Source organism: Salvia splendens, chromosome 16 (assembly GCF_004379255.2).
Source record: "Salvia splendens isolate huo1 chromosome 16, SspV2, whole genome shotgun sequence".
In the NCBI taxonomy this organism is placed as follows: Eukaryota; Viridiplantae; Streptophyta; class Magnoliopsida; order Lamiales; family Lamiaceae; genus Salvia; species Salvia splendens.
Window position 1 is genome coordinate 15,450,305 of NC_056047.1, and position 27,517 is coordinate 15,477,821.

Sequence of the window (27,517 nt, forward strand, 5' to 3'; positions counted from 1 at the left end):
GAGAAGGGCACTTTGCGAAGTTTCGAGTCTCTGAACGTCAATTATATCTTAGTCTGTCCCTTTTTTATATATATATATAAACTCTTATTTCTTTTTCAATAAGAAAGATAACATTTTGGACTTGTCTTTATAAATTTTTAGTATAAATTTTTAACCAAGATCGCACTGATTCAATATTGATGATATTCATATCATTTGTTCACATGAATAATTCTTTCATTTTTATGAAAAATATTTGATTAATCAAAATTTCAATATTAATGAAACTGTACATAGGAATTTTATGGATAAATAAAAAAATATGGAGTAAGATATTTTGTTACCGTAAAGCAGTATATGAATATATAATAATGAAGATGAGTGCATTACCAACCTTGTCATAAGCATTTTCATTTGTAAATCAATTTAATTATAAACTACAACAATTATAATTTTTACGAGAAAATTAAAGCGCGCGCACTTTTCATTAAACAAACAGCTAAAACCCGCAAAGATAATACTATTATAATTACTCATCCAAGCCCCTTGGCCTAGCGGTAAAGGGTGCTGGATACTGCATCCATCCTGAAGGTCTCGAGTTCGAACCCTGGGTGGCATAATTTGTTTTTCTTCCTTGTTATAGGAGTTGATTTGTAATTTCCTCCTTCATATATATGATATAAATATAAGTTAATTTTTTTTTTAAAAAAATACTATTATTATTACTCCTATATCAAAAGATTGGAGGGTACGTAGCTTTCATTTATTAATCTATTTACTCTTTTTTTTTCTTCCATATATTGGTTAGCAAAAATTATTTCATACGTGAAGTTAAAAAAAGCTACGTTTTGTTCAAAATATTGACTGCATTATGAATCATTCTTTATGACGAGAATGTTTTATTTGTATTATGGAGTATTAGTCCAATCCAAAATTTGTCTCAATATTTCAAATACCATTCAAATTAATTATTCATACACGTAGCTAACAACGTTGATTTTTTAATACGGCTGTAGACTAGCAGTTGACTAATAGCATTGACTCCATCGTTGCCATTTATTAGAAAAAATTGTTTAAATTAAGCATGATCTTTAAGGACTGTTTTAACTTTAAGTTATAACACAGATAATTCCGTATTGAATTTCAAACTTCACATATTACTGCAATTCCAATTCAAGTTTTAAATGGTTGTAATTTAGTAAATTAGAGTCTTTATATATTTCTTAACATGTGATTGGAGTTGAGATTTTAAGAGCCATTAATGTTGACACTATGAAACTCCAATTGGCTGTCTATGTTGTTCTCTCAGATTGTCATTGTCGAACATTGAACTTAATACTTGCGTAATTAAGTCGGAAGTCAGTTCATGTATTGGTGGTAGATTTTCAGATTAATTGAATGTCATTTCACATCCACCTATAAAATCAATACTCATATTAAAGTTTTTATTGCATGTTGTTATGAGGAGTGAATGTTTTTAAAGGTAATTGATGAAAATAAATTCTAAATTTCAAAAAATTGTCCCCATGATTTGGTAGACATGTTAAAACGCTGAAAAGGTATATATAGTGTATACACAAATACAAAATGAAAACTAAGCACTATTTATATTAGCCGAAATAACTAATACTCGTTTCTTTTTCATGATATATATAAATAGTTTCATAAAAATGAACTAGATTGATTTGCCCACCGTGCAATGCACGGCAATAATTAAATCATGAAACGTAAAATATTGCAATTTTTCAATACAATTAACAAAATAAAGGTTTTGTGAGCATGTTTGAGTGTACATGTGGATTCAAAAATAGATTAAAAAAATGATATGTACTGCACATTTATAGTATTTATTAATTATACGTTAACTTACATAATTAAATATATGAGGGAACCTTGTCTTTTTTTGAAAAAAAAAATAATGTAGGATTTTATTCTATTTACAAAATTATCATTCAAAGCAATTTACAATTAATTGCACATCCAAAACTCTCTTTATAATCCATCCCTTTTCTAAAATAAAATCACTCAATTTTAAGAAGTTTTTCTCTCTATGAGTTGTAATTCTTTCTTATATTTTATTAATTTTACATTAAAATTCGTACTTATTTTAAAAATTTATACTTTTAGAAAATGGAGGGAGTGGATGGCCTTTTTATTAATCATGAGCGGCCATAGTATTACTAATGCTACAGTATACATAAAGGCCATGTTTGGTTGACGGGAAAGTAAAGTTGACAAGGAAAATAATTCCTGGGAAAATGAATCTTGAAAATATGATTCCTAATAATATTCTTTACTATCCTATGTTTGGAAAATATCAGGATTTTAAATTTTATACTATTTGATTTAAACACCAAACTAAAAATATACTCCTACTTATTACTATTTTTATTTATAAAAAAGAATAATAACATAAAATTTTTAATAAATTATTAATTACAAATGATAATAATTATATTGTTATATTTATTATTAGTTTAAATATGCACTATCCATCTTAATATATAATAATATAATTGTAATTATAGTTACGTGGAGTATTATAATCATAAATGATTATAATAATAAATATGATTATTATAATTATAATTATAATATTTACGGATAATATAATTGAATAAATTTTATAATTTAAAATTTCACTACAAATTTATTGATTAATTATTAATTTATAAAATAATTATTATTAATTATTATCATATAATTTGTACTATTTTATAGTTATATTTTAGTTATTTATTAAATTATTAATTATTATTATGATAATTACAAATATATATAAATATTATAATAATATAGTTATGATTAGGATAATATTAATTATAGTTATTTATTATACCTAAACTAAGTATGATTTATAATTTTATGTCATTTTTAATATATTGTAGTAGTAGTAATAATAATAATAATAATAATAATAATAATAATAATAATAATAATAATAACAATTGTAATAATAAAACTATACTTATATTGCATTAAATATGTAAGAATCCTAAAACATGGAAAAAGAATAACTAAGAAAACTTAGGATTCAGAATCCTGGAAAGTTGTACTAACTTTCCATGTTCTTGGATTCTGATTACTTTCCGAGTTTGATTAAAAACCGAAACAAATACAAGAATTTAAAATTTAAGGAATCAGATTACTTTTCCAGACAAAATCCTGGCAATCAAACATGGCCAAAGGACTACTGTAAAATACAAATTATTGGACTTTTAATAGTACATTTAATTTTCAACGATAATGAAACCACTGAGAAACCAAATTCCTTGTTTCAGACGAGTGAATTTATTGGCTCTTTGATTAATTGCCTTAGCCTAAGTTTGAATTTAACTTATTGTATTAATGTGTAATGACTTCTTCCACTCTCCTTCTTGGCGAGCGCACCGGCTAGCCGGTTCTTGGCGCTCACCGGTCCGCTCGCCGAACCATTGCAGCCGGCGAGCGCCAAATCGGCGAAAAAAAACGGCGAGCGCACGCCGATTCCCGAGTGCTCGGCGATGCGCTCGCCGATCTCCTGGCCGCCATTGCAGGCTCCAGATTGGCGAGCAATCGGCGAGCGAGATTTTTTTTATTTAATTTTCGAAACACTATATATACGCGATATGCACCTCACTTTCATTTGCACCACTTGTTTTAACGAGTTTTCTCTCTATCTTAACTTATGTACAAGATCAACAACGCGAAATGAGTTGCGCGGGTGGTAGTAGTGGTGGTAGTAGTGGTAGTGGTGGGGATGCTGAGAAGTTCGAACGGCGTTTGAACGAACAGTTGGAGGCCTATACGTCCCGAGAGATCGACCGGCTGATACAACGGGCTTTGCAGCCGGCGGTACCTCGACCTCGACCCGTTGTCCACCGCCGAGGAGTGATTGATCGGGATCACGTTGCTGCACATCAGCGGATATTTGACGACTACTTCGCACTGGAGCCGCGGTTTAACGCCGACATTTTCAGACGGCGTTTTAGGATGAGCAGGGCCCTGTTTATGTGTATTGTTGACGCTTTGGAGCGTCGATATCTGTGTTTCCGCTTCAGGCACGATGCGGCTGGCAGACCCAGCCACACACCTATTCAAAAGTGCACTGCGGCAATCAGACAGTTGGCCTACGGAGGCGCGCCAGACATGTGGGATGAGTACCTCCACATCGGCAAGTTGACTGCCCTTGAATGTATGAAGTATTTCTTCAGGGCGTGGTTGAAACATTCGGTGATTAGTACATTCGAAGCCCGACCCCCGAAGAGTGCCAGGAGCTGATGCAGATGCACGGGGCGAAGCATGGGTTCCCGGGTATGTTAGGCAGCATAGATTGTATGCATTGGGAGTGGAAGAACTGCCCCGCTGCCTGGAAAGGGTTCTACACGACCGGCTACAAGGGAAAGCATCCCACGATGATCCCGCGTTTGTGGCATGTCGACTGCATTGCTGATATAATGTAATCTTGTATTATCATGCACAACATGTCGACTGCATTGCTGATATAATGTAATCCTGTATTATCATGCACAACATGATTGTCGAAGATGAAGGTGTACAACTGACTAGTTGGGCCAACGACAATAATGAAGCCGGTCCAAGCCACGGCGTGGCCACCCCCAGCGTACGAAGTGGGGTACCTCACGATGAAGCTGGCCGCCTCCAAGCACATGCCGACATGCGCCAAGTGGAAGCTCATATTCGACTCCAAAAGGATTTAATAGTTTTTTTTGTATTTTTGTAATTTTTTTAAGGTACCTTTTTTTAATTTAAATGAAATTATTGCATTTTCCCGTATCTGTGTCGTAAGTTGAATTCCGTATTTTGTGTGATTGTGATTTTTAAAATTTTGTTTATTATGGCTGGGCTATTGCTTGTCCAGTTGCTTGTCCTGATGATGTGGCAGGAGGAGTTTTAGTGCTGATGATGTGGCAGGAGGAATTTGTGACTGAGTTATGGCTGAGCTATTGCTATTGGAGATGCTCTTATACAAGTAACATCCCTCTCACCTTCGCTCTCCTCACAAAACTAGCATATAAATCCATTTCATTTCTGTTCTTTCATATAATTAATCATACATTTCACCTTCTGCATTTCTTCGAAATTTTCATTCTCTAATTCCAAATATTATTTCACGTCCATATCAAGAATTCCAGATGACGAAGGTAAAAATCTCATTCATTTCCCTCCTCGATGTGCTTGTTTTCAAAGTTTAATGATGCACATATATTATATATATAGATATGTATCATTATACTACTATTATAGCACAATTTTAACATACTTTTTTGTTTTTCCTTTCAAAACCAGCATAATATTATTATGTCACGATTGGAATCTCGATTGCACTACCTTACATGTGAAATAGTGCCACATAGATCATGCCGGCAAAAAAATTGATACAAATTTAGTCTTTTTTCATCCACTTTTTGTTGTTACTGTTTATAACAATCATAATCTTGTTGTTTTCTTGCACTGTGAAGTTATATTTAACAGAAAATTTATGGCCCATTTTACCCCTGCAGAAAATGGTGTTAAAACTAGGAGTTCATGATGGAAAGGAGAAGAGGAAGGCCCTCAGATCAGTTTCTTCTCTTTCAGGTAACCAGTCAATCTTGTATCAAATTCTCCATCTTTAAGAATTTTTGCAAATTAAATTCAAATTTTAAAACTAAGATGACCTTCAGAGCTTTGGTAGCAAACAAATGTAAAAAATTTAGAACTAACAAATTTACTATATAAACCAAAATATTAACAGTTGGGCTTCATTTGAATTTTAATCTACTCAACTAAAAATTATCGACATTGAAATTGTATGTTTTAGATAATTTTTAAAAGCAATTTTGTGTTTGCAACATATGCAGGGATAGAGTCTCTGTCAATGGACATGAAAGAGAAGAAACTGACAGTAGTAGAAGCAGTGGATCCAATTGAAATAGTTGGAAAATTGAAGCAGCATTGCCGCGTAAAGCTTGTGACTACAAGATCTTGGAAAATATAAGGCGGAAAATAAAATACAAACAGAAAATAAAAGAACAATGAAACTGAAGACTACATTGTGAATGTTTTTGTTGTGTTTACAATGAACAAGTCCACCACCCTTATGTAGGGTCAGCTTGTGGTCTAGTTATGGAATACAATCAATGCCCTTAATCTACTCCCAATTATTGTTTAATGTGATTTTGTCTAATTGCCTATCAATCAGGTCTCTAACTGATTCTTGATTGCTAATTTAGCCTTGATAGCCTCCAATCATGCTGATATTGATTTTTGTTTGAAACTCCCCCTCAAGTTGAGTATCGAGATTTTCGATACTTAACTTGCATGATCTTCAGTTTGATTAATAGTTTATACTCGTATTTAGGAGTCCTTCAATTTTTCATTGATAGTTTAGGCTCGTATCATAGAGCTTCTTCAAATCATCATTGATAATTTAGACTCATATCAAGGAGTTCTTCAATTTTGGTTAACAGTTTTTGCTCGTGTCTTAGGAGCCTATTCCTACAGTTTTAACTCATGTCTTAGGAGCCAATTCCGACAGTCTTTGCTCTTGTCTTAGGAGCCAATTTGAGCTCAAACCATGAGTCAATTTCGTTTCTTTTTGCTCGTGTCTTAGGAGCCAATTCCGACAGTTTTTGCTCTTGTCTTAGGAGCCAATTTGAGCTCAAACCATGAGCCAATTTCGTTTCTTTTTTGCTCGTGTCTTAGGAGCCAATTCCGACAGTTTTTGCTCTTGTCTTAGGAGCCAATTTGACAGTTTTTACTCGTGTTGATGAGCCAATTTTAGACAATTCTCGGCCCATTCCAGCTCAAACCATGAGCCAATTTCATTTCATTTTTTTTTCTTCATTGATGGTGCTTCGTTCAGCTTTCCTCCTTTCAACAGTGGCTGAGCGACACCGCTTCATCAGAGACCACCAACAAACCTTTTCATTTTAGCATCTCCATCTCGGAGACTCTCAGTAGTCCGACAGGATTTCTTCCTCTCCCATCGATTCTCTTTCTCCTTTCTTTTCTCAAAAAATCGCCTGCCAATCGTAGGCCGGTTTTCGTCGGATGTTGCTGCTGTCAGCACTTGATCAAGTTGATCTGCTCACTTGAGCAACTTGAAAAGCTGAACTTGCCTCCTGCAGCACACTTGCTGGACATGAGCACTTGATCAACTCTTCGTCAGCAACCTTTGTGGCCTTGCTATTACCTGCACCGTCAGTTTTGCTTCCACTGTGATGTCTTTTTCGCGGCCTCTCCTCCTTCCCGGTGACAGCCTCTCCCCCTGTGACGGATTCTACTTTAGAAGCCGTCAACAAGCTGTCTCCGGAACCTTTGGGCTCTGTTCCAACTTCATCCGCCTCATTCTCTTCCGCCGCCCTCGACCTCGATCTGGGGTGGTCTCGTTCAGTCGGATACTTCCTCTCCCCCTCGGCCGGACAGACCCCTCGTTCATTGTCCGAGGTCCGTCGCGACTCACCGTTCCTGTTCGCCGTTCGCTGCTGTCTTGCCTTCTTCGGCAGAGACCTCTTCACCCGGCTCCAAACCGCTGGTCTGCTTCTCCTCTGTTTGTCCGGTCGGAGACTTCATCTCCCCCTCGGCCGGACAGACCGAGAACTCCTCTCTTCCGGTCGCCCACCAGCTCCACTTTCTCGCAAAATGCCCATTTGATTTCTCTCAGACCTTTCAACAAACAGCTTACGCGCAAGAGTTTCTTTCTGAAAACCTCACACAGATGCTCTCTTCCCTTTCCCCCCAATTCGACCTCAGATTGGCTGCAACCACTGAAAAACTTTCTCCTTCGAATCCCTAAAATCATCCCTCACCCAATTAACGCCCCTCGACATATGCAAATGGTGTTTCGCGCTCTCCGCCGCGATCGCAGCGTCGAAATGGGCGGCGAATCTGTTCTTCAGCCCCTTTTTCTGGATGTACTTGAGCTGGACGTGGGTATTCTGGCCGTGGGCGGCGGCAATTGCGATCGGCGCGTATGGCCTCTACATCCTAGGCAGGCACTTGAAGGGTGAGGCCACGTTGGCCGAGCAGCTCGCCATCGTGACATCGATGCTAACATGGCTGAAGCTGGTGCCGCCGGCGCATTTCAACGGTGGCGGCGTGCGCTGCGGGCTGAGGGAGGCCGACCGACACCTCGAGGTCATAGTCAAATCAAGGTCAGACTCATCAAATTAACACCATCTGGTTGTTCTCTAGCACCACTCTCACTGTCTCCTTCCTCTTCTGCTCGATTTGGTTTGGTATCTTAACGAATTAATTGCCGTATCATCTCCAGATCGGACCGCTGTAGCTTCGACCGTTTCTTCTCGTTCGGCGGTAGACGCGCCGGTTCTACCCGCTGCATTTGCGGTGCCGGAAGCCCGGTCGCGGTGGTCGCCGATCCTGGAGACTTCTCTGCCTCCTTGATTTCCTCTGTTCCGTTTTGCCATCTTTCGTTTCATCTCCTCCTGTGGATCCGAGTCGCCCTCGAGATGGATCTGGGAGGAGGTTGTCTTCTCTCTCATGGCGGTCGGGTCAAGCTCCATCCGTCGCATTCGCCACCAGAGTACTTCTTCGCCCGATGGATCAATTTTCGTTTTTGATCAAATTAGAGGGATCTCTTCTGGTCCATCTGCAGCAAGACGAAACTCAAGCCAGGTTTTGGAAGTCCCTGCTCAAAGATTGTCTACAACGAGCACAACTCTTTGAATTTTTTTTTTGGATAGGTATATTAACAATTGGTTTTCAAACAAACTAACGAATTACGGATCGTTAGCTGCTCTGATACCATCTTGGAAAATATAATGCGGAAAATAAAATACAAACAGAAAATAAAAGAACAATGAAACTGAAGACTACATTGTGAATGTTTTTGTTGTGTTTACAATGAACAAGTCCACCACCCTTATGTAGGGTCAGCTTGTGGTCTAGTTATGGAATACAATCAATGCCCTTAATCTACTCCCAATTATTGTTTAATGTGATTTTGTCTAATTGCCTATCAATCATGTCTCTAACTGATTCTTGATTGCTAATTTAATGTGATTTTAGTCTTGATATTGATTTTATTTGACACAAGAAACATAATCCTTACTACACACATACTTCCCATGTTTACAGTGCTGAAGAAAATCCCAATGCTTGTGTTATTTCTTGAATTAATATTTTATATATATTCATCACATGATCACACAACAAAATATTGTGATTTTGGAGAGAGTGCATAGAATAGAGAATTAATAAAGGATTTATCATTTATGTATGTAATAGGTAGAATTGTGAAGTATGTACTATATTATATAGTGTTATGAATTACATATGAGTTATACAATCTCTTTTACATAAGAAAATATGTGCTATACAAGGTAAGGATCATTCCTAATTAATCAAGATGAATCACACGAATCAATTTTCAAATATCGATTTTTTTAATTTTCTAACTATACAAAGTTCTCAACTTCAAAATATTCTACTAGTTGTTGAGTTAACTCTGTAGAGATGTAACTAGCCCTCTAGCTAATTGAAAGAGTCCAGTGGAGATAAAAAAAAAACAAGTGGCTCAAATATTGATTTTTTATTATAATTTTTAGTTCACTCGTATAACAACTTAAATTTTTAATTTCATCTAATTTGTCCAACGAGATCATATTCCAGCTAAATAAAAAAAAAACATGAATGGTTTCCAATATGATAACTCTGGTCGTGTTTGATTTTTCACATCAAATTAAAAATGTCTGGTTTTGTATGTAACTATACTGAATTAGAGGTGAGCATTTAAATTCCTGTTTGGAATTTTGCATAATTGCGTCCCATCCTAAAATCTGAATATATGATAATGAATCCAAACTGAATTAAATTACCTGAAAAGTCAAAATCCGATTCGAACTAGAAAACTTGAAAAGTGTATATTGAATTTATGAAATGAAATTTAAATAGTCATTTTTGAGTAGCGAAAGTCTCAAAAAGCTGTCTTTTAGTTAGAAATATAATCCTTAGATTTAGTTGTTACATGTAAAACGCCACCAAGATTCCAACTTTTAAAAATGTTATTTTTAACGTTTCTTCTAGAAAAAATCTAGCGAAAATCTTCCATTCCCTACACCACAAAATAAAGTCGTTTTAATCAACCGAATCATTATTATAACATAATTTCACATCAGTCGTCCAGCGTCTAGCTAGATTAAAATTTTCAAACTTAAGAAAATCGACTAATGTTATACTTATTTGAAATAATTTTTAATACCTTGGATATTTTGTTATTGGAAGTGTTTTAGTGTTTTTAATTTTAAAAATGTGGTCATGATTTGGGATACAAGTACAACAATATATTATCCGTATTCGTATCATAGTATCTATTTCATGTTCGGGCGTTTATTACTACCAGAATTGTTAGCCCATACATTGTAGTCCAATAAAAATACGCACTAGACTACACGCTATTTTTTTGGTAATAATTTTAAAAGTCGATTTATTTTGAATTTTTAATCCCACTAATCGGACTACACTTTATTAGCTCACTAACCTATTAAGGTAAATATGCTCTGAGGCCCATGGCCCAATTAACCGAATTCATTCGCTTTCGCAATTATATATGCACGACCAATGACACATACTATTTATTTTGATTAGTTGATGATTGATTTTATATATTAAAACATTTATATACAAGAACGACGTCGCTTTTGAATTTTAAATTAAATAAGTAGTAAGGAATTGTCCATATCACTAATGCTCTTCATTTCATCTTCCTTCTCTAACTTTAATTTTCTCTCTTTTTCACTCCAACCTCTCATCCACTACCACACGCCCATCACAAAAATTAATATTGATAGTGAAATCTGATCCAACCTAATCCAAAGTCTCTTTTCAATCTGTTCGGCATCCGGATCCAGCCCGGTCTAACCGAGTCCAAGTTTGATGTGGTTGAAGTCAAGTTCAACCACCTCAAAGCGAAGTTGGTTTAATAGTATTTCTTATGTTATTTTATGAATTTACAATTTTATGCCTTAGTAAAGTAAAAAAAAAAATATTCCTAGCTCTCACATTCAATTGTATTAATTTCGCCTCTATAAAAGTTGATTCTCAACACCATTAATTGTTCGCAAATTTAGATGGAGCCACTATATGGAAAGCCTTTCATTATTGAATCTTTTAATGTAGGATGCAAACTGTTTTCATATAAATTTTATGCTTTATTGTAGACCAAGTTTGTTTTACATATATTGATACATTATTGTTCAAAAACACTTTAGCTAAGTGATATGTCGTGAGGCATCCCTCTAATTTCTACACACTCATTTATTACTGTTTTTGTATAAGGAAGTTTGGCAGATCAACTTCATCTACTTTGCCCGTTTTTCCTATCGAAGTTGTGATTTGATTTTGCAATTTCTCAGATTTTTTAAATCGATAATATAATTTATTGAGTTCGGTCGCTATCAGTCTTACAATTTATTGATGAATTTTGGATATTTACCTATGAATTTTTCGATCGATATCATATTCTTCTAACTAAGCTCGTCAAATTAATGCACTATCTTAAAGTCCAGTCAACATTAGGCCACATGAAATCTTATCAAAAGGCAGCTAAGAAGGATAAAATGGCCTCTTGTGAAAGTCAAACTATGACTTAAGTATGATAAAATTCAAAACCAATGGAATACGACATGAAAAATATTTTCAGAACATTTCCACTCTCTACACTAATTAAATTCCTTGACTTTTTTTTTTTTATATATTTTCACACCATCAAATTCAATGAGCTGCTCTCTTGTGCGCATTGCTGTCTCATACCCAAATTCATATTTAATCACTTCCCTTCAAGTTTATTTCAATATTTTGGAGTTGTTAATTGCAAAACTCACTTTCATCTTTAAGTGTTGTAAATGATATTAAAGCACAATAGAGCCGTAAACAAGGCAAAATTCCTAAATTAGTTGCAAAATAGAGGTAGTTGCGTCAAAATAGACAAATTTCCACTCGAATTCATTTGTTTTGTTTTTTTACATGGTTCCATTGTTGGAAACCAACACTTATACACTATCATGACTATTCAAATTATATAAACATTACATTCATCCCTCTCAACATTAATTTGAACACAATTGATGAAAGTATGAAAAAATCAATACAACTTAAAATCCATGTATTTAGAGAGATAGTCAGGCCAATTAATTACTATCATAACACTAAAACACCTCCACAATTAATCACAGCTCCAGTTCAATCAAGTCCTGGCTCGAACAAGCGGCGACGCCATCGGCGAATGCGGCGACATCATGACAAGCTCCTCCCGCCGCAGCCGGAACGACAAGCTGACCTCCAACTCCATCCTCCTCCTCCTCCTCTGCTTCCTCGCCACCTCCTCCTCCCTCTTCCTCACCACAAACATCCTTATCCTCTCCATCGCCACCTCCATCGTCTCATCATCCATATTCGCAAAGCACACTCGAAACCACCCCGGTTCCGAGCAATGGAACGCCGCCCCGGGCGAAACATTCAGCTTCACTTCTTCCACAATCAGCCGCCACAGCTCCAGCTCCGCCTCATACGTCGCCGCCTTCAGCAGCCGCCGCAGATCCATCCAGCAAAACAGCCCCGCATTCCCCTCCAAATTCCAAATCCCCACCTGCCCCAATCCCTCGCACATGTCCGCGCGCCGCTTCCCGAGCCTCCGCGCGCTCTCAGCGAGGAATTTATCCATAAATTCCTCGTCTGACAGCATCGCCGCAATCAGCTGCTGCGTCTGCGTGGAGACGAGCCCGAAGCTCGACATCTTCCTCGCGCAGCTGACCACGGCGTCGTTGTATGAATACACAATGCCGACGCGGAAGCCGGGGAAGCCGAGGTCTTTGGAGAGGCTGTAGACGATGTGGATGAGGTCGAGGTTGCAGTGGGGATTCTCCTGGACTATTTCAGCGATGCTGGTGAATCCGGGCTGGCCGGAGACGGTGGCGGAGTAGATCTCGTCGCAGATCAGGTGGATGTTCTTGTCGGCGGTGAATTCGAGGGATTGTTGTAAGGTTTGTTTGTCGATGACGGTGCCGAGTGGATTGGAAGGGTTGTTGAGGAGAAGGCCTTTCACTCTTATGTTGGAGTCCTGAGCTTGCTTGTACGCGGCTTCGAGGGCGGCGCGTGTGATCTGGAAGGCGTCGCCGCTCTCACACACGACCGGAACTAGTTTTACGCCCGTGCGCCACGTCAGATCTCTGTCGTTTCTGCGAGATTTTTGAGTTTAACCCCGGTTAGGATATGCTGGACTTTGTCAATTTTGAATAATAAGGGCGTGTATGGTTCTAGGAAATGCATGATTAGATAGATTTGATTTAAAAAATAGGAAGAGACTGCTGTGGGGCCCGTTTCGTGTGGAATTATTAGGAGAAAGTTGGTGCATTATTTAGCAATTCAAATGATAAATATAGGGGAATGATTAATGAATACTGACCCTGGATAATATGGAGTTGGGACTAATAATGCCTCGCCGCGATCGGCCAAGCAGAAGGCTAGTGTTTCTTGGGCTCCGGTGGCGCCGCCGCTCATGACGATGCGATCCGGGTCGAACCGGACTCTGTTGCCTCTCACTTTCTCCATGAATCTTGCTACAGCCTGTCATTAATAAATTTTAAAAAAAGGTGTAAGAATTCGATTTTTGGAAGTGTCAAATTTGGAATAATAAAAGTGTAGTTTATATATATACATTTCTGAACTGCGGCAAGCCGTGATAATCTTGATAGATAGCAATATCTTTGAAATCAGCTGCTCCTTCTGCTGTGCAAATGGAGGCTTTGGGGTTGTTTTTGATCCATTCTTGGATTAGATCAAAGCAAAGCTGCAGAAATTGAAAAAAAAAGATCAGTCCTAAGATTTTGTTAATAATTATTTTATTGAAGTAGTATATATATATATAAATGATTTTTACCTGATTTTCTGCTAGTCCCATTTGGATAACACCATGAGGGTTTTCAGTGGGGTGGTAAGGATCGCTGTCATACGCCTTCCATCCATCGAAGTAAGGCGAGTTTTCGCCATGTCCGTCGTTGGTTGCGATCTTAGAGAGAAGCTGGCCTTGGTTTCTTGACTTGAACTCCATTTTTGAGGTTGAAATTGTTTGATTTTTGTGGAAGAAAAGATAGAAAGAATTAATCACAAAAAATTAAGGAATGAAAGAATTGAAAGAATGAAGGTGTAGTTAGAGAAGATGTTGAATTATGAGAGTAGTGTTGATGATGAAGTGAAAAATATGAGCTCATATTTATAGAGTTTAGAATATTGTAGCATGAGAAGGTACTAAGAGGGGACCATTTGACATGATTGAACCTTCCTACCCACCTCCAAATTAAGAAAAGAAATTTAAATAATGAAGAATTCTTTATTCAAATTGAATTTCTCTTTTACTTTTTTATTATAAAAATTATTTTGAATGTGTAACAGCCAATAGGCGGCTTTTTTGAAGTTAAATTTGCTTTAACACACATTTTATCACACAATTCTTAAAGGGAATATTGGATATGAATTAATTTGACCCTCTTCATACCTTCAAGAGAGAGCTAAAAATGTCAAAAGCCATCATCCCGAAAATTAGGTAATTGTTAGACTATTTTGGCAAAGTTTTGAAACTTTAAAATTCCTAGATGAGTCATAGCTATTATCACTACCAATTATGTATACTAAAAAAACGTTTAAAATCAATAACTTTATTTATGATGATACTATAATATATAGTACTACTAGTATTATTTTTCATGGAATTACCATGAAACTTTTTCCTACCGGAGTGAAAGTGAGAGAGGTTGAAATCTTAAACCTTGATATTTAAAGACTGAAATACTACTATTGAGAAAGTGATGGAAGTTGAAATCTTAGTGAATTTACGTAATCCATGTTGTCATGTTGAGCCAATTAAATTGCATTTGTAATGTAAATCCTACACAGTTCACCTAGCTCATAACTTTTTGTTAATTTTATAGTATCATAGTAATTGATTTTATGACTAAGTTTTGTGAATAAATTCATACTAACAATGATTGAGACACACGGGTTTCACTAGGAGTGTATACGCGGCACGAAAGGTAAGTACCATGTCATGTATCTCTGGTCCCAACCATTAAATCTAGTGGGGTTTGTTAAATTAATTTCCACCAAAATAATTGCAATTTATGGAAGATGTATAGGTATACAGTCTTAGGCTTTAATTTGTAATAGTCCAGATTCAGCTGTTGCAAGCCAATAAAATCAAACATGTTGATTGTGTTTAGCTAAAATAGGTGCAACCGTGCAACGCGTGTGATTGTGGTTATAGTGTCTGTTACATGCGCGTAAATTAGTCTGTGATTTGCAGTTATAGTGTCTGTTACAATTTTAAAAAATACTCTCTCCGTCCAACAATAGAAGTCCCATTTTTTCATTTTTGTCCGTCCAACAATAGGAGTCCCGGTTCTACTTACCATATTTGGACAATTTAATTACCCCCACCCTTCTCAATAAATTACACTATATACCATTAAAAACACCCCCACCCAAAATCTAATTTTTTCTCTCGCTCTCTTTCAATCTCACTCTCACTCAATTTCAACCTCATTTTCTCTCTCTCTCTCTCTCTCTCTCTCGCTCGGTCTCTCACCCTAATTTGCTCTATCCAAAACCCTAGGTCTAGCCGCCTCCTCTCCTCCTCACCATCGCTGCCTCCTCCTCTTCTTCACTCTAGCCTAAATGGAGTATGTACCCTCTGAAACCCTATCCCCCATCAATGGGTTCGATTCGTTCGATTCGATGTCCACTGTAGTTGATGAAACTCCGATGGTGGAATCGAAGCTCGATTCGACTGATTCTAAGCCATCTATGTCCGTTGAAACCCCAGATCTGGAATGTAAGCTCGATTCGGAGCTATACGTCCCTGATACGCCGGATGCTTGGCTCGATTCAGAGCTTATCGTCCCTGATACGCCGGGTTACGATGTTGATGACTCCACTATGGTACCTGAAACACCGCGGGTGAAGAGGCGAAGGCGTCCTGTTGAGGAAGAGGAGAGGTTCAAGGAGATCCTCTTGATTCTCATGCCTGGCATGAAAGACCTCCTCTAATGTTGTAAGTTGTGTAAGAATCACCCCCTATCTAGGGTTTGGAGATTCTCGTTTGGTCTGATTTTGGGGGTTTTCATAGGGTTATTTTGTGTTGTTGCTTTAGCCATCCCCATTTTAGGTTAGGAGGTTTAATCTTGCCCTATATGCTGAAATTAGGTTTGTTTGACTGATTATGTGTATGGAATTTTCTGTTGGTTGGTGGAATTTGTGCATTGGGCTGTTCTGTGGTTATTGTATTTTGTTTAAGCAACCCCCAATTTGGGTTAGGAGTTTGAATCTACTGATATGTGATGGAATTTCGGAAATTAGTCCCTGGTGCTTTTATGATGATGTATGCGCTGGTTATTTTGAGTGATAAACCACCCATTGATTAGGTTTAGAGGCTTTACTTGCTGAACTATGATAAGATTATTCCGAGTTGCTTCTATGATGGTGAATTGTGGCTATACTTGGTGGAATATGTTGTTTGTAGTTTCTGTGATGATAGGTTTGCATGTGCTGGTTCTTTTGAGTAAAAAGCCACCCCTTGAATAGGTTTGGAGGCTTTACTTGTTGCAATATGATGAAATTATTCTGAGTTGCTAATATGATGGTGAATTGTGGCTATACTTGGTGGAATATGATGTTTGTAGTTTCTGTGATGATGGGGTTTGTATGTGCTGAATATGGTTAAGTAAAAAGCCACCCCTTAAATGGTTTGGAGGCTTGTGTCCATACCCTACGATGAAATTTTTCTAAGGGTCTTATATCATCATCCTGAGTATATGCATAACATTAGGTTTGCACTATGTCTTAGGGGTGTCGAAACGGGTACCCGCGGGTACCTGCACCCGACGAGTCGGGTACTCGCACCCGATTTTGCCCGAAAAGTTAGTCCTGATACCCGTCCCGCAGTTAGTCGGGTATTACCCGATACCTGAGTCGGGTATCCCGCACCCGACACCGCGGGTACCCGACCCGAAACATTTTTTGTTTTTTGAAATCTTCTTTTTTTTAATATGATTTGTATATTTTTAGATGATTTTTTAAAAATACTACTTGATGAATGTAATATTCTCACTTGAAACTTTTTATTATTATTTAATTTTATTGAGAATTGAGATCAAGCCATGTAATCTTTGAAATATCTGCTTTAAATAATCATATGAACTATACAAATACCACCCGTCGTAATTTTTTGCAAGCCGAGACATAGTGCTAAGATAAAGTGGCCAAAGCTTCTGTTAAGCAGTGTTCATCGAGGCCTCCGCAAAAGCACGAATAAACTACGCATCATAAAGCATATAATTACTCTTTACATGAAAAAAGATGCAAAATATTCTAGCACGTGAATTTTAAGTTTTAAATGCTATCACAATGTTTAAAAAATTGAATCCTAGTAGTCTTTGCAGTCAGTCAAAATCTAAAGAGTTTTTCAATTACAATGCCAAAAAATCCAAACTCCAAATTACCATTCAAAAATCTAAAGTAATAAAGTTTCACACGGTTTCACCAATCATTCTTCATCTGGCGCGTGCGTCACTCTTGCACCATGGACATTGCTCGTTGCCTCATTGGAGCCATCTCGTCAATCCTGACTAAAACTAAACAAATAAACAGAAACAAATAAGAATTCTAATTCTTATAATATGAAAAGGAAATGTAAATTGTGTATAAATAAGAATTATACTTACCATCACGGTATTCCTTTTCTTGTTCTTCTTCATCAACGTCTTCTTCATCTTTCTTGTCCAAATCACAAGTCTTCAACCAATCTCCGGCACAAATCAAAGCCTCCACCATCTTGCAAGACAATGAACTTCTATACGGAGAGAGAACACGACCACCCATGCTAAAAGCAGACTCTGAAGCAACACTCGAACCGGGAATTGCTAGAATATCCCTTGCCATCTCGCTCAAAACGTGATAGTGTGTATGCTCAGACCACCACTTCAGCAAATCAAAACTTGCCATTTCTTCCCTCGGGACTTTGTGTCTCCTGTCTGTTAGATAAATATCAAGCTCAGTCTGATTACTTGAATCCTCGTCATCATCACTCATAGCAAACATGTTGTAAGTATCTTATTCACATGAGGAGTTCTCTTTATTCGCATCAAATGATGATCGACTAGGAGGACGAGGTGCATACCTCACACTATAAAACACAAACAACTCCCTAATGGAGTCTCTCACCTCTTTCACCATTTCAAGTCCTCGAGCATTTCCATACAACAATTTCAAGCACGTTTCAACATGCTTCATCTTCTGTCTCGGATCTAGAACAGCAGCCATGTATAAAATCTTGTTCATCTTCACATTCAATTCGGTTCCTTCCAGCCAATACTTACCAATCTTTAACCTCATCCTTGAAGCCATGGAACTAACATCATATTCACTGCTCATCTCCAATCGACGGATAAGGTCAAATATACCACACATCTCTGTAAAAAAACAAATGCGATGTTGGCTTTTTAGTAACAGAGAGAATCTGAGTAAATGAGTGGAACTTCTTAAGGTAGGAAATCATCTTCTTCACATTTACCCAATCGCCTTCCTCAGGCGGCCCTATAGGTTTATCATCATACATTCTTTCACGCAAATCTTTCCCGAAAGAAGAATTCGTGATTCCAAATGTAGTGAATGCCTCAGCATACGATATAGCCGACTCTAACATCAAATAAGTAGAGTTCCATCGCGTTGGAACATCCATACACAATTTCTTCTTGGAATCAATCTTGTCTCCTAGATAATCCAAGATTTTTTCCCACAACCCCCATCTCTGTGGTGAACTCTTAAGCCACCTCACCGTCTCCCTAACTCGCCTAATGGAAATGCCAATTTCTTTCAAACCGTCTTTTACAATTAAATTCAAGACATGCGCTGCACAACGCACGTGGAAGTACTTGCCACCCAATATATTTATGTTATTCTGCTCCATGTGCGTCTGTACGGCATCAATTGCGGTATCATTTTGTGATGCATTATCCAAAGTGCAAGAGAATAAATGATTCAAACCCCAATCCGTCAATGATTTCACTATAGCAGCGCCAATGTCATCACCCTTGTGGCTGTCGATCTTGGAAAAGTTGATTATCTTCTTGTGCAATATCCAGTCTTTCCCGATATAGTGTGCCGTGACACAAATGAAGCTGTTGTTGTTCAACGAAGTCCAGCAGTCGGTTGTGATTGAGACTCTTCCCATGCCTCTTCTCTGAAAGAATTTGACCAAACTTTGTTTCTCCTCAAGAAACAATTGTACACAGTCCGAACGTATTGTTTGTCTCGAAGGTATCTGAAACTGTGGATAAACCAGCCACATGAAATATTGAAAACCTTCACGCTCAACAAATAAAAAAGGAAGCTAGTCGAGAAGGATCATCTTGCAAAGTCCTAGTCTGATCTTCTTCTGATCAAACTTCCAAGTTGTCAATTCTCTACTGCCACCACCCACAAAGTATGCCAAAATTGTTTGACCATCACCAACTTCAGCATTTTTCTTTAAACAAGAAATTGTGTGGTTCTTCAAGCCGTTGGTCCCGCACCCCCGTGAGTCTGCAGCAATCAACTTACCACAACGCTTGCACTGTGCTTTCATTCTCTGAACAGGGGGATTACCTTCTTTAACCATCACTTTGTCGTAGTCTTTCCAATGCACCGATGTGGTTTTCCGCTTGGAAGCCCCCTTGGCTCTTTTTCTTTTTTTTTTATTTGGACTTGGAGCTTTTGTCCTTGCTTCTTCTTCATCTTCAATATCCTTTTTAGTATTTCATGATCCTCAGACTGTTGATCATCATCGGTAACGGTAACAATATTGTTATTTTGACGCTTCCTTGATCCCATCCTACAAAAACATAAAATTTTCAATATGAGATGTTACTGTATGCATTGTGTAAATATATGAATATGAGGTATGCCATATCATGTGTAATTGTGTATGTTTATAGATATAGATATGTGTGTAGCATAAAATATAATAGATCCTATATGTGTCATGTGTGTTGTTTTGTATAATATAGTTTGTGTACTAATATACTGTGCATTAAACATATACTATATTTGTACAGTATATGTATACAGTGTGGTAAAACTTATATTATATACTGCAAATATGACAAATTCATATTACTACTCGTTACTCTCTACATAAATTTAAACCTTGGAGTTATATAATGAGGTGAAAACATGCTGAGAAAGTGTGGTTTGTATGATACGTTCTATGAGTATTTTCTAGATAACCTTATCATGATACTCAGCATCCCATTCCTTTGCAGTAGTAAATCTAACACTCATTAAACTAAGAATAATAAATAGTTAATGAGGACTCATCAAACTTTGATTTTCTATTGCAACAACTTAGAGAGATAGCACCATCCACAGAATATGGTCAATTAACAGTTATGTATTCTGTTTAGAGAAGTTATTCCTTTTAGGCAATAGACAAAGTTAAGCAAATTCCGTAAAAGTTTCTATCGTTGACATTCTATTTCTATCTCCAACTTTTAAAATGGAAATTGGAAAATACGAAGAAAAAAAAATCATAGTTACCTGAATGGACGGAATCAGCAGCGGCAGATGCAGGTGGAAGGAGGCAGATGCAGGTGGAAGGAGGGAGGAGGCTGGTGGAAGGAGACAAGGAGTTGAAGAGTAAGAGAAAAGACGGGAAAAAAGATTTGTGATCTTAACTCTTAAGATTCTTAACCCTAACCCTAGTTACAAGTTATAAACTTAAAAAATACATTTTATAATATATTACTAATAACATAGGCGATGATTTTTAAATATTAAAATCTTAAAAAAATTACATCATGAAGAGCAAGTATTAAAATAAAAAATAAAAAATAAAAAATTATAAAATATCAATATATATCGGGTATTTTCGGGACTATCGGGATTACCCGATCGGGTATCGGGTATCCCGATACCCGTAAAACCCTAAATTATTATACCCGACCCCGCCCCGTTTCCCGATTCCGTCGGGTAATGGGTACCCGATACCCGGCGGGTATTGGGTCGGGTTCGGGAATACCCGTTACCCGCTACCCGTTTCAACACCCCTACTATGTCTATACACCAAAAAAACAAAAATAGCAGACCCTAACCCAAAATTAATAGGGGTTGACCAACACACCAAAAAAATCAGACTACCCTATTCCAAAAACATCACTTTGGCTTACTTAGAGGCCAAATGCATTTGACAGAGGGCCTATTTCATACATTGACCCATAATTGTTCTCTGGCATTTGTAAGTAATGTAGCACCTCTCTCACAACATCCTCCTCCACCTCAAGCTGATTGGGCAGTCCCACTGTTCTTTGTAGCCTATCCTTGTTGATGTGTGGAACTTTGTAGCCATTTCCACCCCTGCACTGTAGGATTTCAGTGAGGCAAGCCTGCAAGCTTAGGAAAACTCTGTTGAGAGTTTGTGGTGAAAGCTCTGCAAAAGAGCTACACACATTCCCCACAAGTTCATCCACAGTCTTGCATGGTTTCTCATACTGCAGTGACTGAATTGCTGTAAAAAAGCCCAGGTCTAAGATATTAGTATCAGGGGAATTAGCTGGTTGACAAATCAGTTGGATTCTAAATCCATCTGAATTGGCAACAACTTGAAAATCTGGATCCATGACTGTTATGTGTGGGGTTGCATTATCTTGCTGAATGTAAATGTCTTTACTTGCCTAAACAGGCCACCTGGCCTTTATTGCAGGTATAATCTGGCATGGAGAACAATAACATAGCTAAATGATGATCTTTAATGAGTTTTTAAGATCTGATAGAATGAAAAAGTTGGATATACCTTGTTGATAAAGCAGTCCCTCATCACTTCCTTTGTGACTGAATGGATTGCCTTGGTTTCCATGGTCCCTCTGGGCCTGTTCTTTGATTTCCTCTGTGCTGGCATTACGTCAGTGAAGGGAAATATTCCCACCTTACCATCATATGTTGACTGCACATCCATACCAAAATGTGGTCTACTGACAACACACATAAACATAACTTTGGTTATGAATCTCTTTGATTTGCATGCCCTATATGGCTCATCCTCATCCGGCAAGAGGTAGTACCTGTCTGATGCCTTGGTCATATAGAACCATTTTTCATCTATATGCACTACATTGTGCATGCTTTGATATGGAACCCTACCTTGAGTAATTTGTGGCTGAAGTTGACTAAGACTTCATCTAACCCTTGCTAGCTTATTGATATTGGTGAGGACAAGTTTGATTGCATTTGTATGTGGCCTTAGTTTACCATGCTTTACCCATTGTCCTATTGTGCTCTTGCTAACATTTAATTTGACAGCCATTTTTCTCAGTGAAGCTCTCTCGAGAGTAAATAAGTTTCTAACCTTTTCTTCATCAAGTTCTAATTGGTCAGCATGATGTGATTCTTTAATCTTTCCTTGCATCATTGCAGGTTCTCCCCTTTGCATCTGCTCCTTGATTGCCTTCCATAGCCTGTACACAGTTTTCCTACTGACTTCAAATGTATCTGCTGCCTCCATAACAACCCCTCTTGCGAGCACTCCATCATGGCTGTGCTTCAGTAGAAACTGCACCATATTGTTCTTGATGCTGCTATTCAAGTGTTTGGTTTGCCTCTGCCCAATATCCATCCCTATGATGAATTTTTTCTGAGGGATTTAAATCAACATAAATGTTGGGAGTATTTTTTGGGAGTTTTTCAAATTGAGGTTGGTAAGAAGTAGAGTAAATGAGTGTAGGTGAGGTATTAATAGCAGATTTGAAGTTGTACTTTTTCGAGTTTAAATTTCCCTCAATTTTTTTGTAGAGGGAAATTTAATTTTTTCATTACCCTATTTGTACTTTGAATCAATAGCAGATGTTTATTTTGTATGTTGAACATATTTCAAGCTAATTTGATGAATTATGATTTGAAGGGTTTTTTATTATGTTGAGTGTAAATTTTAAATTCAGTTTTAAATTGTGACTTTGGCATATCCTTGAAACTCCAGTTATGAATTGAATTGTTGGATGCATATTTTTGGGAGCAAATTTCGAATTTTGAAAGCATATTTAATGCAATTGAATTGAATTTTGGAAGCATATTTAATGCATATTTTTTGGCAGCAAGTTTCAAATTTTTGGAAGCCAAAAATTTAACACACTTGAGGTGGGTCCCAAATTCCACTATCACACACCATTTATTACACACTCCAACAACTTTCTTAAAACTCGTGCCATGGAGAAATGAGACTTCTATTGCTGGACGGAGGGAGTATTGTTCTATTGTAGTCCCTAAAATGGTCAAATTATAAGAGCTCAATTAGTACGAATGAGCTGAATTGATAAAGGGATGATTAAGGTTAGTATTGAATTCTATGTTTGATACGTAAAATTAAAAATAAAATAGAATAACAATTTATATTTTAAATTTAATTTAAATTTATTTATTTAATAAAATATTATTGATCTACTATATGCTATTACTTGTCTCACTTTAATTCGAATGTCACCCATTTGTTCGTAATATTGTTATAGATCAAACATGAGAACTCATAAAAGTCTAGAATATAGAGTATATTTTATCTATTACTCTTATATTAATTGCTTTTACAACTCACGTGGGATGCTGAGTTCGTAATATGTGTTATAGAAATAAAAAAATATAGGCAAAGCCGTCGATCTCCTTCCAACAAAAAAAATGATATCACTTTCCAACAAAAAATGCTTATTAGATAAAACACTTGTTCACAAATAAATACACGATAACTTATCAATCAAGTAATATGTTTGGTAGGATAGATAATTTATATAGGGATAAAATTCTATAAACAAAAATGAACACTTGTTCACACATAAATACACGATAACTTATCAATCAAGTGATATATTTAGTAGGGTAGATAACTCATCGTGTATGCACGTGTGAAAAGTGTTTTATCTAATAAGCAATTTTTTGCAATCGATAACTAAGTTTCATGGTTGTTACAAAAAATACGACATGTAACATTGTAACTCTATATGATTTGTCATCTTCCTTTGATTTATAAGTTATTTTATATCCGTGTGTGAAAGAGTGTTTTATCTAATAAGCAATTTTTTCCACTCTATGAGCTCCATGATTGTTAAAAAAGTACAGTATGTAATAAATATACTACTATCATTTTCCATCTTCCTTGATTTATAAGATATCATATAATTGTGTGTGAACAAGTGTTTTATCTAATAAGCAATTTTCCTGCTCTATAAGTTCCATAGTTGTACAAAAATACAAGAGGTACTAATTATATCAACTACATATCCACTATCAATATTAAATGACACATAATTATATCAGGTGCATATTATCCAAATATCCACTTTAAGCCAACAAATAGCAATCGTCACATAATTTAAGATAAATAATTTAACCAAACACATGTTAAATTAAAAGGAACCATAACGGAGAGGTAAGAAATGGATTATGGGGGAGTGGGATGGATCCTCTGCTAAGTGTAAAAACAAAATCAGTTTCACATGAAACGCATTATAGGTTTTAGAGGAAGAAATGATAGAGGATAGAATTATGAAACGCACTCTTTCCTCTCCCCATTTCTTTGTGTATTTTTCCAGTGTGTTGAAGATCAGCAATTCAAGCAATCATGGGCAATCAATCAAGCAAGGAGATTGACAAAGCAAGAATTAAGGAATATTGACACAGAGAATCAAGGGAATTGATAGAAATTATCATAAATGTAATAGAGTGAAATATGGCCTTAATTGTATTACTATGTAGGGATCAGATTACTCGGGGTTCACTAATTACCGGGACCTCTTTGTATTGACAGAACACAAGGAACAGAGAAATGACTCAGGTCGCAACCACGACTACACCAGGGCCAAGGACCTCCTCCGTCCTATCCAACAAGTCACAAGGGAGCACAGTGGAACCAATCTAAACCCCGAGCTAGGGTTACCCGACTGCTACCACTTACAGCCACCTAACACCACAGATCTAACTCAATCACAGCCACAAGGCCACAAGAACCCTCGAATCTCACGGATCTAAGAAACCAACCGATAAACCTCCCAGAAATCACACATAGACAAGCTCCACCGCTTGAACTCACTCAAATCTCCAGATCAACACAGCGGTTGAGAGATAACACTCGATCCTCACCAAAAAGAAGAGATCGAAGCCATCGGAGAAGAAAATCGGCCAGAGCTTCGAGAGAGAGAGAGAGTTTCTAGAGAGAAGGCAGAGCGAAAGCTCAAGAAGAGAGAGAGAGAATCGTGATTAGAATGAGAGAGTGAGGAGTCAAAGAGTCGGATAAAGACTCACCAGAAACACACCCCCAAATCCAACGGTTCAGCGCCATAATCCGGGTGAAGGCGACACGTGGCAGCCATCGGGTACTCGCTCCATAAGTAATGGGCCAAGAAGAGTTGGACTCATTACACTTAGAACGGGCCATCAATTAAAACGGCCCAGCCGAATTAATTCCAAGCCCAAAAGGTGGTCCATAATTCCACATACTCCACCTTGGACTACCTTTAGTAAACAGAGGAGAGCCTTGGTCATTGCGTTGCTTCATCACAGCCTACAAGGTTAGGATCAAGACACCAAAGAGGCAGTGCTCATTAGTCAAGAACTAACCAGGTTGCCTAACAAGACACCAAAGAGACAAAGCTCATTAGTCAAGTATGTCTTTAATTTGCCTTGAGATTCCAGCAGACCAAGGTCTAGGGAATCAACAAGGTCTTCCCCCGGGACATGCAAATGCACATGCTAACCATAATCAAAATGCAATCTCTTAATACACATAAGCAGTTTATCAGCAGGTAGACATTTAGTTCCCATGTCAGCAGGATTCTTATCAGTATGCACCTTATGCAACAATATTTCTTGTTTCTCAACAACATCCCTAATGAAATTGAACCTAACATCTATATGCTTAGTTCTATCATGAAAAACAGGGTTTTTGCATAGTTGAATAGCAGACTGACTATCAGAATATAAAGCAGGAACAGATTTTAAGAATTTAAGTTCAGAAAGAACTTCCTTTAACCAAATTGCTTCCTTCATAGCCTCTGTGATGGCTATATATTCTGACTCTGTAGTGGAGAGGGCTACTATGTGCTGCAATTGAGACTTCCAGCTTATACAAGAACCACAAACAGTAAACACATAAGAAGTAGTGGACTTTCTTTTGTCCCTATCATTTGCATAATTGGAATCAACAAAACCACATAGATTTACACCATCATCCCTCTTCATAAAACACAGACCATACTTAGAAGTATGTTTCAGATATCTCAAAAGCCATTTCAGGGCCTCCCAGTGCACAGGTCCAGGGTTGACATATATCTACTCAAGCAAGAAACAGCATAAGCAATGTCAGGCCTAGTACTAACCATTAAGTACATCACAGAACCTATAGCATTAGCATAAGGAACCTTTTTCATAGCATGGATATCAGCTTCAGACTTTGGACATAAATCTTTACTCAACTGAAAATGAGCAGCTAAGGGCACAGAGGCTGACTTAGCAGCAGACATGTTAAACTTATGCAGGACTTTAAACACATATGGTTCTTGATGAAGCACAAGTACATAATCCTTTCTGTTTCTATGGATATTAATACCCAAAATCTTTTGTGCATCACCAAGATCCTTCATCTCAAAGTTATTACACAGAGCAGATTGCACAGACTTGATGGATTTGAGGCAAGGTCCCATAATCAGCATATCATCAACATATAGCAGTAAGAACACAGGAACTTTATCAAGGTTTTTCACATACAGGCAGACATCAAAAGTGCTTCTAACAAACCCAAGATTTTGCATGCATGAATTAAACTTGATGTTCCATTGTCTGGGAGATTGCTTCAAGCCATACAATGCCTTTTTTAACAGGCAAACATGATTGGGATACTTAGGATCTACAAATCCCTCAGGCTGTTTCATATAGATAGGCTTATCTAAATCACCATGCAGGAAAGCAGTTTTAACATCCATTTGTTTAAGTTCCCAGTCAAAATGTGCACACAAAGCAAGCATAAGTCTAACAGTTGTAAATTTAACCACGGGAGCAAATATTTCAGTATAATCTACCCCCTCTTGTTGAGTAAACCCTTTGGCCACAAGTCTGGCCTTATACCTAAGTCCTTCTACCTCATTTTTAATTTTATACAACCATCTGCAGTCAACAACAGAAGCACCAACAGGTAGAGGAACAAGTAACCAGGTACAATTGACTTTCAAAGACAACATCTCATCTTCCATGGCTTTTTGCCATTCATTCCAAAATTTAGATTTAAGAGCCTGTTTATAAGACTGAGGCTCCTCACCATCAGATTCATGCACATTAAAAGCCAAAGAAATCAAGTTAACCAAACTAATATACCTTTCAGGTTGACTAATGTGCCTCCTGACTCTATCTCTAGACAGGAGATAATCACTCAAGTCTGGACCAGGGTTAACAACTTGGTCATCAAGTAAAGCTGGTTCAGGCTCAGGTTGAGGCTCAGGTTCAGGTTGAGGGTCAGGCTCAGGTGCAGGGTCAGTGGTGATAG

The 27,517-nt window shown here is 37.3% G+C and overlaps 3 protein-coding genes across 3 annotated transcripts; 2 read left to right on the forward strand and 1 right to left on the reverse strand.

Moving 5' to 3' along the window:
• The first annotated feature begins 4,982 nt into the window (after nt 1-4,982).
• Nucleotides 4,983-9,097, forward strand: LOC121770246 (heavy metal-associated isoprenylated plant protein 39-like). The gene is made up of 4 exons (XM_042167013.1): nt 4,983-5,123; nt 5,484-5,559; nt 5,823-5,956; nt 9,020-9,097. Exons 1-4 carry the CDS (start codon nt 5,115-5,117, stop codon nt 9,095-9,097), a joined length of 297 nt encoding a protein of 98 aa, XP_042022947.1. The 5' UTR covers nt 4,983-5,114.
• Nucleotides 6,949-8,615, forward strand: LOC121770982. Its single transcript, XM_042167770.1, has 2 exons — nt 6,949-8,117; nt 8,237-8,615. Exons 1-2 carry the CDS (start codon nt 7,876-7,878, stop codon nt 8,541-8,543), a joined length of 549 nt encoding a protein of 182 aa, XP_042023704.1. The 5' UTR covers nt 6,949-7,875; the 3' UTR covers nt 8,544-8,615.
• Nucleotides 9,098-11,890: 2,793 nt separating the features above from the next.
• Nucleotides 11,891-14,168, reverse strand: LOC121769895 (1-aminocyclopropane-1-carboxylate synthase-like). Its single transcript, XM_042166672.1, has 4 exons — nt 13,859-14,168; nt 13,637-13,768; nt 13,385-13,545; nt 11,891-13,157 (listed from the first exon to the last, which is right to left on the reverse strand). Exons 1-4 carry the CDS (start codon nt 14,027-14,029, stop codon nt 12,167-12,169), a joined length of 1,455 nt encoding a protein of 484 aa, XP_042022606.1. The 5' UTR covers nt 14,030-14,168; the 3' UTR covers nt 11,891-12,166.
• Nucleotides 14,169-27,517: the final 13,349 nt, after the last annotated feature.

Excerpts from the sequence above, each read along its gene's own strand:
- LOC121770246 (XM_042167013.1), top strand. Across the intron at positions 5,560-5,822 it reads ATCAGTTTCTTCTCTTTCAG|GGATAGAGTCTCTGTCAATG; the intron begins GTAACCAGTCAA and ends CAACATATGCAG. Across the intron at positions 5,957-9,019 it reads CTACAAGATCTTGGAAAATA|AAACATAATCCTTACTACAC; the intron begins TAAGGCGGAAAA and ends ATTTGACACAAG.
- LOC121770982 (XM_042167770.1), top strand. The coding sequence starts at position 7,876 with ATGTACTTGAGCTGGACGTGGGTATTCTGGCCGTGGGCGGCGGCAATT. Across the intron at positions 8,118-8,236 it reads GAGGTCATAGTCAAATCAAG|ATCGGACCGCTGTAGCTTCG; the intron begins GTCAGACTCATC and ends TATCATCTCCAG.
- LOC121769895 (XM_042166672.1), bottom strand. The coding sequence starts at position 14,029 with ATGGAGTTCAAGTCAAGAAACCAAGGCCAGCTTCTCTCTAAGATCGCA. Across the intron at positions 13,546-13,636 it reads GCTTGCCGCAGTTCAGAAAT|GCTGTAGCAAGATTCATGGA; the intron begins GTATATATATAA and ends TATTAATGACAG. Across the intron at positions 13,158-13,384 it reads CCAACTCCATATTATCCAGG|AAACGACAGAGATCTGACGT; the intron begins GTCAGTATTCAT and ends AAAATCTCGCAG.